This window comes from Myotis daubentonii, chromosome 19, assembly GCF_963259705.1.
Source record: "Myotis daubentonii chromosome 19, mMyoDau2.1, whole genome shotgun sequence".
NCBI lineage: Eukaryota > Metazoa > Chordata > Mammalia > Chiroptera > Vespertilionidae > Myotis > Myotis daubentonii.
Genome location: NC_081858.1, coordinates 5813216 through 5825190, shown reverse-complemented (window position 1 = coordinate 5825190; position 11975 = coordinate 5813216). Strand labels below are relative to the sequence as shown.

The following is an 11975-nucleotide window of genomic DNA, read 5'->3' as shown; positions in this document are numbered from 1 at the left end:
CAAACAGCACCTGAAAGCGCCAGCATTTTACAACCCCCCAGGCACCAGGCGAGAGAAAGTTCCAGAAATCTTACGGTCTGTCATTTTACTCAAGCCCCTGCACCGCTACCCGCACCAGCACCGCCTGGGGCACTTATGGAAACGCACACCCCCCTCCAGAGCTTCGAGGAATCGCCATTCCCGAGGACTCGGGCCGGGGAACCTGCATTTTCATCGCTCGGCCCTCACGGTGACGCTCAGGCGCTCAAAGGCGTGAGAGCCAGCGCACCGCGGGCTCTAAGGGGCCTCTTATTTAGACTTTCCCTTTCACACGAGCCCTTGGGCTGGAGAGTGTGGAATCACCCGGAAGTGAGCAAAAATATCCCAAATCTCTAACGGAGTCACTCACCCCCGCGCAGGGAGCGCGGGCCAGAAAGTCGCGCGCGGCTGCGCCCCCTGCCGTCCCTCAGCAGCCTCGCCCGGGGCCGGGCCGGCCGGAACCGTCGACTGCGACTGCGCGCGCTGAGGCCCGCAGAGACCGCCTCAGGGAGCCCGCGGCCGCGGCCACCCCGACCGGAAGCGGAAGTAAGGGTGAGCCTCGCTCCTTCCGGGCCCCAGCCGCGCCCACCCCACGGGCCCCGCCGGCTGGCGGAAGAACCGGAAGCGGAAGTTGCTAAGAGGCGGGGGGAGTGTGTCTGGTTATCTTTGCGCTCCCTGGGTTCGCGCCGTCGCTGCCCGAGCTGGGAAGGCGCGGCCGTGAAACCTCGCCAGGTTTGCTGACCCGGCTCAAACCGGATTCCCGCCCGGAACCTGAGCCCGCGAGGTGCGGTCCTCGGCGCTCCGACCCTCTCCTTGGGCCCTGTGACACCCCCGCGCCCCCGACTGCGGGAGTCCCCGGCCCCTTCCCCTGGGTGAGGCCTAGCCCTGCCCGGTGTCCCCGCAGACTCCCGCCATGGGCAACACGAGCAGCGAGCGCGCCGCGCTGGAGCGACAGGGCGGCCATAAAACGCCCCGGAGGGACAGCTCGGGGGGCGCCAAGGATGGGGACAGGCCCAAGATCCTGATGGACAGCCCCGAGGACGCCGACCTCTTCCACTCGGAGGAGATCAAGGTGAGGGGAGGTGGGGAACCGGTTCCCTTGCCCATTGAGATCCAGCCCCGCCCCCGCCCCCGACACTCCCCCTCGGAAGCGGGGTGAGGGGCTCCGGCCGCCTCCGCGCGGCCCCGAGGAGCCCCCCGAGGAGCCCCCGAGCAGCCCGGCCGCCGGTGTCTGGTTTCCGACGGAGAAAGTCACCCTGAGGGGGAGGAAGGCGGCGCGCTCACATCGCTAAGGAGAGAGGCTCCGGGCCAGAGTGTAAATTCTGAATGAAGACCGGGAGCCGGCAGTCACAGCCCGCCTCCTTCTCTCTCGGGGATCCTGACTGTTTCGCTGAGAAGCCTCCCTCCCCGCGGGGAGCCTGGCCCCCGTGGCAGTGGGTTTGCCGGTTGCTGTGGGTTCGGGAGATAAGCCAGAGCGCACGGGCCGCTGCAGGCCGACTGGGTCAGCGATGGCGGCGGAGGGTCTGGACCGGCCCCGCCAGCACCTTGGGTCCCGGCTCGCCCAGAGCGCGCACGAAGGGAAATGGCTCCGGAGGCCGGGTGTGTGGAGCGGGGAGTGGGGTGCCAGGAGCAGGGGGCAGCCCGCAGCCGCTCACCCGCTCGCCCCTGTTGTGAAACATGACAACAGACCAAGGCAGACCAAATGCGGGCACCTGCAGCCGCCTGCTTTCATTTATCAGAAAGTCTAAGGCGATCCGGACTCCCGCTACCCGCCTAGGGCCTGCTTCCAGCCGCAGGACACAGAGATTCCGGCCGCTGAGCTGCGTGCAGTATATCCTAGAAAACAGCTCATTTCTGAAGGACAAGGCGACAGAGCAGGTCTCGGTGCCATGAAGGTGCCTGGCCCACCCATCCCCAGCCCAGTGTATTCTGTTAGCATCCACTTGTCTGTTAAGCGTCGTCCGTTAGGCTAATTGCCTGCCACTCATTCCAACTTTGCTCCCCTTTTTTCTCAGCTTTTGGGCTGGGTGATCATGTTGTTATCTTACGTTCTCACTTGGATCTTCGCTATAAAGACTCTGCTTTGACTTGGCTTTCCATCCTGCAGTTTGAACCTGCTTTCTGAATCTGTTGCATTCCTGGGAAGCTACGTGCAACATGAACTTTGGAATCCTGGTTTTCCAACGACTTGACGGCCCTTCCCTCAGTAATAATTTTGGCTCAAGGATGGCTATTTAAGACAGCATAAGAATGAAACTACTTTCTTCAAGAAGTATTTGTTCTGCTCTAGCCTGGTTTGCTCAGTGGATAGAGCGTCGGCCCACAGACTGAAGGGTCCCGGGTTCGATTCCAGTCAAGGGCACGTACCTCGGTTGCAGGCTCAATCCCTGGCCCCGGTCAGGCGTGCAGAAGGCAACCAATCGATAGGACTCTCACATCAATGTTTCTCCCCTCCCTTCTACTCTCTAAAAAAAATCAATGGGAAAATATCCTTGGGTAACGATTAACAACAAAAAAGAGAGAAGTTTTTGTTCTGTTGCTATTCCAAAACTTCTAAAAGAAATGTTTAGCATACACATGATCTGTGGAGAATGATTTAAAATAGTGTCCACAGAAAAACCAAATAAAAAGTCATGGATTCTTTTAACTATGCGCAAAAGTACCATTTTGGCTGGGGTCAGCTATCATCACACCCTCAGGGAAATCGTTTTCAGTCTGTTATTCTTTATCTGAAATCTTGAATCTGAAATCAAAGAATGCAGGCGGCTTTTAGGACGTGCTCAGTCAGTGTGTGAAGGGAAGATGCCGTGCAGCACCCCTAACGGTCTCCCCAGCCTGCAGCGCCTGCTCTTTTAGTCTTGGCTGCTGGCTAGGAAACATGTAACAGATCCCAAACCACATATTTCCCCGGAGCCAGACGTGCTTCTTCCCCCGGAGCCTCCAGTTCCACATCGTCTCCCGCACCAGCAGTCCCTGTCGACGGTGGGGAGGGCTGGTCTTTGTCTTACCTTTTCTCCCAGGGTCTGATGGCACTCGGTGAATGTCGTTTTTCCCTTCCTCGGAATCTGGATTTGCCAGTTTTCACGTTGACACCTCCGGAATTGTTCCTAATAAATGTTCATGTACTTCCAATCTTGCTTAATTAAGGGAGGAAAATGACCTTTATTAAGCTAGTCTTGAATTCATTGCACCTTCTTCCAAGGGAGTTTTGTCATTTCTCCTAGAATTTAATGTAGTTCTCTTTAATCACAGCAATAATAGTAGCTAATAATTTTTAAGCACTTACCATATGTCAGACACTACGCAGAGCATTTTACACGGACTTTCTCACTCAGTCTTCACAACAACCTTAGTGTTATTTTTACTGTCTCCATTTTGCCGGTGGGGAACTGACGTACTAGCCAGTTAATGAGCCTGAAGGTGAACCTTGGTAGTAACAGCTGCCTCTGGAATGAATTGTCAGTATTAGGGTAGCTGTCTGTGTAGGGAGCTCACTAATGACTTCCTGCCCCTGAGTGCGCTCTGCGTCTCCAGGCTCCCGAGAAGGCGGAGTTCCTGGCCTGGCAGCACGACCTGGAAGCGAACGACAAAGCTCCTGCCCAGGCCCGGCCCACTGTCTTCCGCTGGACGGGGGGCGGCAAGGAAGTGTACTTATCCGGGTCCTTCAACAACTGGAGCAGACTCCCGCTCACACGGAGGTAACTGCCGGGGAGGGTTCACGCACTGTCTCGGCTCAGGGGTGCTCTGGTCCTGAAGGATCTGCTGGGGAAGAGAAGGGATGTTTTTACAATATGAATGCTGAGTGGAAGAATAATCTTAGTAATTCATAGGTTCCATTCTCACACCCACGTGTCTAGGTTTAGAGCACACGTACTTACGCGCATTGCTTCCACGTCACATATTCAGCTGTGCGTTTGCTCAGGCAGGATTCTCGGAAAGAGAGATCGACGCCTAGTGCTGTAGAGAAAGCACCAGGCTGGGAATTTCGAGACCGGACTTGAGACCACATTGGCTGGCTAACCTGCCATGAATGCCTGAGCCTCAGCGTTCCTGTCTATAAGAAGGGACTATTGGATCGGATGATCTCTGAGGTTCCTTCTAACTTGGATTCTCTGTGCGTTCCTTTTGTTTGAAAGGTACATGTTATGTAGCATCGTTAACAAGACCACAGGAAACTCATCAGGAACCCTAGCAGGGACTTTTGTCTCAGTGTCAGTGAAAGCATCTTCCCTGGGGTCCTGATGAAGCCGAGGGAGAAACGTGCCCTGCGTGGCCAGGCCTTGTTATTGTCAGGGAGCCACCTACCTTTCCGGGGTGAGAGTGGTGTAGGAGGGAGCTGCTGGGCACAGTGACAAGTTGCTTCAAGTCGGGAACAAAACAGGTTTTCTGGGACCTTTTTAACAGTTCTGCTTCTTCAGAGAACTTTTGCCTCCTATTAAATTGCTCCCCTTCCCTGCCCCTGGCAAACTGCCAGGGTAAAGCTTGGCTGCAGGCTGTTGCCGCCCTCCTTGGTATCTAGGCTGCCAGGTGTTTTGTGGGCACGCTGAGAAGGACAAATGCCTGTCAGGCGACCTTTTGAGCAAAGTGAGTTTTTAATAAAACGTTGCATCCCTGCTTCCTTGACCATTTCTAGATTAAGATCTCTGTGTTGAATTGCTTGAATTGGTTAAAAATGTTTATACTCCTGCAGCTGAAGTCTTGGTTTTACATGGGAAGGTTTTGTTCTGTTCTATGGCTGGCTTTGTAAGTAAGCTCAGAAGGCAGCCCGCCCAGCTGAAAACCTCTGCTTCCTTTCCTCGTAGCCATAACAACTTTGTAGCCATCCTGGACCTGCCGGAAGGAGAGCATCAGTACAAGTTCTATGTGGATGGTCAGTGGACACACGACCCTTCTGAGGTACTCTCCCCCCGCCCTCCGTCCTCTGACTGCCGCACAATCCAAATGAGTCACCTTCCCTTCTAGACTCTTGCCAGGTCCCTTTGTCCTGCCGGTAAAAGTCCCTGTGTGTGGCTGAGCTAGATAAGTGCTAATTGTCAGACTTTTGGCATACTTGACCAAGAGGAGCAGGTTGGCTAGACAAGAGCTGAGCCCTCCAGCCAAGAATTCTAAATCCTCTAAGAATAACCCCAGAGATCTTCCCCATTATGATTTCTGCCTGTCTGTCTCTTCCCAGCCAGTAGTAACCAGCCAGCTTGGCACAGTTAACAACATCATTCAAGTGAAGAAAACTGACTTTGAAGTGTTTGATGCTTTAATGGTGGATTCCCAAAAGTGCTCCGATGTGTCTGGTATGAACACAGTTCTTTTATGCCACGTGTGTGTAGGTGGGGGCTGGACAGCATGGAAATCCTCTGTTTCCCTCTCCTCTCTCTCTTGAGTCAAGCTGCCCAATCGGGTGGATGTTTGCAGCTCCCTAAAGAGCCACATAATGAATTCCTAACTCTTTGGGGTCAGGTGGCTGAAATCAGCCCCGAGGAAGCAGTCAGTCATTTTGGGGGCAGATCTCCAGGATTCAGTAGGTCTGTTGGCCACAGAGATCAGAGAATTGAAACAGAATCAAAAGGCCTGGGAGCCTGGCCGTGGGTCAGTGATGAGCCAGCGCCAGGGAAGCCTGTCAGCCCCCGCTGCTCACAACCCACTCAGGGTGCCTGGAGAGTTTCCGCCTGACAGGTGGTAAACAGGCACCTCCGTGACCTTGGCCATCACCGTGTGGCACATTAGCACCTTGTTGGGCAAGGAGGCTCACCACAGGAAACGGGCTGCACAGCACAGCCTGCTAAAGACAGTCTCGGGAAACGTTCCCGTCTTTCACGAGTCATGCAGTCATAGCCCTTTCAGTAAATTGCTTTCCATCCAAACCCACAGGAAGGAACTACCTGGAAACGTACGTGCGGTTCAGCGGGAAGGGTGTGTTGTCACTACAGTGTCAACAGCAGCTGCACTGCAGCCTTTAAACAACTCCCGAACCCCCTGGGAGACCATGGAAGAAAGTGGCTTCAGTTCAGTTTATAGGATGGTTCCTCATTGCCTCCTGGTTCGACCTGGAGGTGCTGCCACCAGGGCCTTGTTCTTGTCGGCTGGAAGCCACGGTGGTAAATGATCGTGGTGGGCTTGCCTGGCCGACAGGCCAGGTGGTGGTGCGTAGGAATCAGAAATCCGGACATCGAATTCTCTCTGGCTAGCTACCAAGTCTTTTAGAGAAAACATTTATTTCTTTTCCAGAGAGGTGGAAATTGGGGGATGGAGGAAATGCCCAAACCTCCCCTACTTACTGATAAGTGTAATTTTGGGCCATGCACTGAGGCTTTTAGTCACGTTTCCCAGCCTAGATCTCCTGGGACAGAAACTGACACCACCCCCCCCCCCCCCTTCCCCCGCTGCAGGTAACCCACTGCAGGCTCTCTGTAGACTTCTCAGGCTCTCTTAACATCTGTATTGGCTCCCAATGGCTTGATTTTCTGCACTTACTGCTTTTCTCGTTTTCTGCTGTGAGCTGTTCAGGTCATGGGAAGGGAGCCTTTCCCTAGAAAGTGCGGCAAGGAAATTGGCAGAGCCGGACCCTGTTTATTTCAGACAGGCCAAGGGTCAGGCAACCAGCCCCATCCCAGATGTCCTGAGTAACTGTTCAGTCCTCCCAGCTGAGTGAGCTGCTTCTAACTTTGTGAAATACTGTGCTTCTAGAAGCTTCTTAATATGTCTATATAATCGGGACACTCAAGCACGAGTTTGAAAGGAACCTGAAAGTGGTAGAGTCAAGTGCCTTTGGAGATCGGTTTTCCAATTTTGTTTTGTTTTGATTTGCATTGTGCCGGTACCTCATATAACCTGTATAAACAGGCTGCTTTATCTTCTGTTTTATTCTGCCTGGCGGTGCTCCCAACTCAGGCTAAGCCACTTAAGCCTCACTTGGTGCCTGGAGCTTCTTTGCGGTATTGGCCGGTGCAGCCCATAGCAAGGAGCATGTCCCTCCTGTTAGGTCACGGCGGATAGCTTCCGTGATAGTCTGACCAGACTCACCACCTCTGCCACAGTGCTGTCTCCTGCAAAGGATCTAAGTTCACGACTGAATTTTATCCATAGAATTCCGGAAAGGTTTTCTCATTGCCTCTGCTCTTCACCCTTGGGGCCTGTATATTCTGCAAGAGAATATATGTCTGTATTGAGGGAACAGTGCCGTGAGTTAAGTGAGACTGCTCCTAACTCCTCATTTTCAAAGTAAGTGTCCTGTCACCATCTCCCAACAGAGCTGTCCAGTTCCCCGCCAGGACCCTACCACCAGGAGCCCTACGTCTCAAAACCAGAGGAACGGTTTAAAGCACCACCCATTCTCCCCCCACATCTGCTCCAGGTCATTCTGAACAAGGACACGGGCATCTCTGTGAGTGCACAGGCGTCTGCCTGGACCGTCCTCCACGGTCATGTTCAACCGCCCCCTCTCTGTCCACCTCTTGCGGAGCTGCTGCCGAAAAAGCTCAGTGTCGCCCCTCAGTGTTAATGGCCGGGTCCACCTCTGCCGTGGGAACGGGCTACTGGCAAGACCTTCTCCAGTGTGGGTGCTGCCTCCCCATCCAACAAGCCTTTCAGAGCTTTTCCTTGCATTTTACTTCTTTCAAATTTTATGACAAAAATACATAAACCAGCCCTTCTCAGTCAGCTGCATGATGGGATTCCTCCTTTAGCCCCCGTGCTTTCAGAAACTGCTCTTAGATCAGCATCTGGGTGTCTGGGCAACACATTCCCTCTGAGGTCACTGTCACAGAAGGAAGTGCGGGTCCTCCTGGGCCCTGGAGAACACGCCGTCACTCCCTCGTGGCTTATTGTCCAGTTGGTTGAACCCGAATCGCCCAGTTTTCTGCTCGGATTCTTGGAGAGGCTAGATGTTCTCCAGCTTTATTCAAGCCACCGCCTCCAAGGCACCCGTTTATAAGGTGGAAAGCGCACCTTATAGGAGCTGCGTACGAGACAGGAGCTGAAGGACACGTGTGCAGGCCTGCCCTACACTGGCTACACTTTTACCCAGGGACCCACCACTCAGGGCAGAGAATGCCCAAGCACACACTCACCTGACAGCTGAGCCGACTTTTGCCCTAACCTTCCTCATTGGAATGAGCATTTATAAAATTGAAGAGGGGTACATTGGAAAAAGAAATCCAGATTTCTGGTTTCTCAAAAAATTGGAGGGTGTGGCAGCATTAGTGCCAGTCCTGAGAGCTTTGTGGAGCAAGAGTGCCCCTCCTCCCCTAGTGACCCCTGTCATTCTCCAGGCGCCCGCTGCCCGGGAGTGTCTGGTATGATTGTATCCTCCTGCTTTCTCTGAAAGTGCACTCATCGGACGGCCCTGTCTTCTGCCCCTCCCACAAGGACGGCCGTGGGCCGCATTTTATAGAGGCCAAGGCAAAGCTGAGCAGAGACCCCAGGGAGCCCGGCAGCACATGGGGGCTCCCCTTGGTTGGAGAATGAAGCATGACCCCCTCGCCTCACCTGGCGTCTTGGACAGCCCTTTCGCTGCCTTAGAAAGACGGGCCCTGAGCAGCTGCTCCCTTTCCTTGGCTCCCCAGGGCTGTGATATAAAGTGGGGAGTCTTCCCGATTCCCAAATCGTAAATGCTCACCTCACGTCTGCTTCTGTTCCTCACAGTGTGATCCGGCTTTGCTTCCTGAGCCCAACCACGTCATGTTGAACCACCTTTATGCGCTGTCTATCAAGGTAATGATGTGTTTGTTGCTATTGGGGCTGTGTTCTCAAAGTGTGCTCTGCGCCCCCTAGAACTAAACTACCTGGAGCTCTTGGCTAAGGGGAGCTCCCAGGACCTGATGCAGACCCTCCCTCCAGTCCTGCAGGCGGCCCAGGAACCTTTCGATGAAGCCCCCCTGGTGATGCTCATGCACGCTATCAGCTGTGAGTCCTGACCATTTGTCATTTCCACCCTTTCTCAGGACGGAGTGATGGTGCTCAGCGCGACCCACCGGTACAAGAAGAAGTATGTCACCACCTTGTTATACAAGCCTATATGAGGAGCTGCGAGCAGTGGTGGGCCGGAACACGGGCACCACCAGGCTACACACACGCATGCTTCCCACTGGAGGGAAGGGACTGTAAATTCCCCATTTCATGCTCTGTAAGACATTTCATACCTGCCCTAGTCCTGCCTGAAGGTCAGTTCCGGGCACAGCAGCTCCTGGCACGCCTGCCTCTGTCTGTCATGGCCCTCTCAACACCCAGTGGCTGAGAATGGAGTCGAGGACAGAAGGCCCACAGCCCCACCACAGGGCACAAGGACGGGTGCAGTTCTAAATACACATCCACCAAACCGGTCGTGGAGGTTTTCTTAAGCCAAAAAACAAACACTAGCTACTTTGGTAGCAAATATCTGGGAAGCAGGAATAAGGCCACACAAAATTTCTAATGGTATGTGTGTCTTTAAGGCCTGGCTGTGGCGCTAACAGTGTTGGTGCTGCCCGGCCTCTGCAATCAAAGCAATATTGTCTCCCGTTCTCTGCTCCAGGGAGGTGTCATTTCTATAGCAATTAGCACCTGCCTGATTTCAGGTGAAGTTCTACAGTTGTTACACTTACGTGCACTAAGTTTTGTTGTGTGTGTTTTTTTAACCAGAAATGGCTGATGTACAGCCTTAGGGTAATTTTCTAATCACCCAGCTAGAATGTAGATCATGTGAACAAACTGCTCAGCAATAATCTGTTCTCAGAACAGACTTCGAAAACCGCTGCCGGGTTTCTCCATTAAACTGGATGATCCTCAGGACTGGCCACTGTTAGCGGCACGGTCGTCCAGCTTTTTATTCTCATCGTAATGAGGTGACAGTGTTACCATGAAAGCCTATGCCACCTGCTCAGGACCTCTGTCCCTACCTAGAAGGCTGTCGCAGTTCTTGTTGCTTATCTGCAAGGAACTTAGAACTCGACAGCAGTCTTCTAGATTTGTGTTGGGATGACATCCTTTGGACCAAAACGAACCTCTAATGCTGGGCTTGGCTTCCGGGGAGATGCCGCAAATGTTCCCATTAGTGCAGGCTCCTGTCCCCAAGTCAGCGGAAGCTGTCATGGTCTGTGTTCATGCTGGGAGACAGAGGAAGGGAACTCCCTGGCTTCCAGTACCTGTTCCATAAACCCCGGTCCGGGTTAAAATAACCCTTTTTTGTTACTGTTTCAAAACACTGAGTTATTGTCACCTTGACGTACAGGTTTCAATAAAGCGTTCATTCAGCGCCATGCTTTTTAATCATTTTCATGTCCTGTGGCCCACAGGTGAGGCTCCATTCCCTGACCACACCCATTCCACACACAGTTTGAAAGGCTATTAAGGACCCTGGAGATTTACAGTCCCTTTGACCAGCTGAGTTACAAGGGGAAGCTGAGGAGAGGTAGCTGCGAATGTTCCTGGGTTAGGCAGGGAGGTGGTATCCCAGGTCAGAGATACTGCTTCCTGTTGCTCATCAAGCACCGTGAGGGAGCCTGGGGCATGACACCTGCTTGGAAGCCACCAGGACAACCTGGAGTCAGACCTGTTCTTGCCTAACGGGCTCTGTCCTCCCAAAAAGAGGGACGGTTACAGGTATCCCTTTCATGGGCCTTTCTTCCCAGGTATCGGAGCCGCTGGGACATCTGGCCCACCTACGGTGGGGAGTGGCTGGGTAACTAGCCATCTCACCCTGAAGGCCCAGCTCTGGCCAAGGCCCGAGAGGGTGCCGGTTCAATTCCCGGTCAGGGCACGCCCGGGTTGTAGGCTCGACCCCTAGTAGGGGGTGAGCAGCCGATGAATGTTTCTCCCCCTTTCTCTAAAATTAATAAAAGCCCGAGTTGGAAAATGCAGCCTGTAAATTGGCTCTACCCACAAATTTCAGAAGCAGCCACGCTGGAAATGCAATGCAAAAGGATTTGAAGCCAGTAGGCCCGGTCATTGCCCTGCGCAGCCCAGGGCCCATGGGCACCCGGCAGATGCCTGCGAGGGAGCACAGGCCCCACCACAGAGCAGCACGCGGTGTCCGCACTCGCCACAGCTGCTGTGTACTTAAACGACTTCATTTCCTTTAAAAAGCAACACAAAAGGAAGTCCCCTGTGGTCCAGAAGATTGCTCAGACCCAAGTGAAAAACTTTATACCCAAGAGGTAATAGGAATTGTTCCACGGATGTGGAGAGGAGACCCTGCTCTGCCCAAATCACGGGCAAAGCCACATGTGCCCTGCGGTGCCCCATGACCCGGGACTGTTGCTCCGGTAGCATACCCTTGTGGGTGAGGACTGGGGACACTGGCTAAAGCTTAAGTTGCTTATGAATGTAGAGGTACTTTTCCCTCTGGGAGTTTATATGCAAATGAGTATGTGGAGGCAAAGGTAAGGTCCTTAAATTACAAATGTAAAGTGATATTGCAGAGTAAATAGAACCATAGATCAACACATTGAAACCAGAGACCAAAGGACCCAGGCAAGGCCATTTCCTCCCCTCCCCTGGGAAGTCAACAGCACCCCAAGACCAGGTCAAACAAAGCCTGACATCGCCCTGGAGTCAGCCGGTCCCCCAGCATCCCCTCCCAGGGTGTGGACACAACTGAGATTAGGAATGTCCAGTTCAGTTGCTGACTAGCTAGGTGACCTTGGGCAAACCCACATGACCTTTTTCAGTCTGACTTATCCCCCTGAACAAATGAGAGGGCTTGGACTAGGACTAGATGGTCCCTGAAGCTCATTTCATTTCCCAATGGGAGCCACAAAGCTTTTTACAACAGGCATGGAATGTGGGCACAAACAGGAAGTTAAGAAAAAGTGCCAGCACATCAGGCTCAATTAGAAGACCTCCATGACTCCAAAGGCCACGCCTGAAACCAGGTCAAAGTGATCCGTCCACGGCTGAGGTCAGAGACTCCACCATCATAGAAAAAAACAAACTTTCTGAGCCTGCTCAGTTCTGAGACCTGACCCTCCACCAATGTTTACAAATGT

The 11975-nt window shown here is 53.4% G+C and overlaps 1 protein-coding gene across 2 annotated transcripts; it reads left to right on the top strand.

The window, feature by feature from the left end:
- Nucleotides 1-645: 645 nt before the first annotated feature.
- Nucleotides 646-10247, top strand: PRKAB1 (protein kinase AMP-activated non-catalytic subunit beta 1). 2 transcript variants are annotated; one of them, XM_059676609.1, is made up of 8 exons: nucleotides 647-802; nucleotides 923-1090; nucleotides 3553-3716; nucleotides 4821-4914; nucleotides 5192-5306; nucleotides 7263-7396; nucleotides 8656-8724; nucleotides 8955-10247. In XM_059676609.1, the coding sequence occupies exons 2-8, from the start codon at nucleotides 932-934 to the stop codon at nucleotides 9030-9032; spliced, it is 813 nt and encodes a 270-aa protein (XP_059532592.1). In that variant the 5' UTR covers nucleotides 647-802; nucleotides 923-931; the 3' UTR covers nucleotides 9033-10247. The 2 variants fall into 2 exon arrangements, with proteins under 2 accessions (XP_059532591.1, XP_059532592.1); XM_059676608.1 differs by having other exon boundaries at nucleotides 646-1090.
- Nucleotides 10248-11975: the final 1728 nt, after the last annotated feature.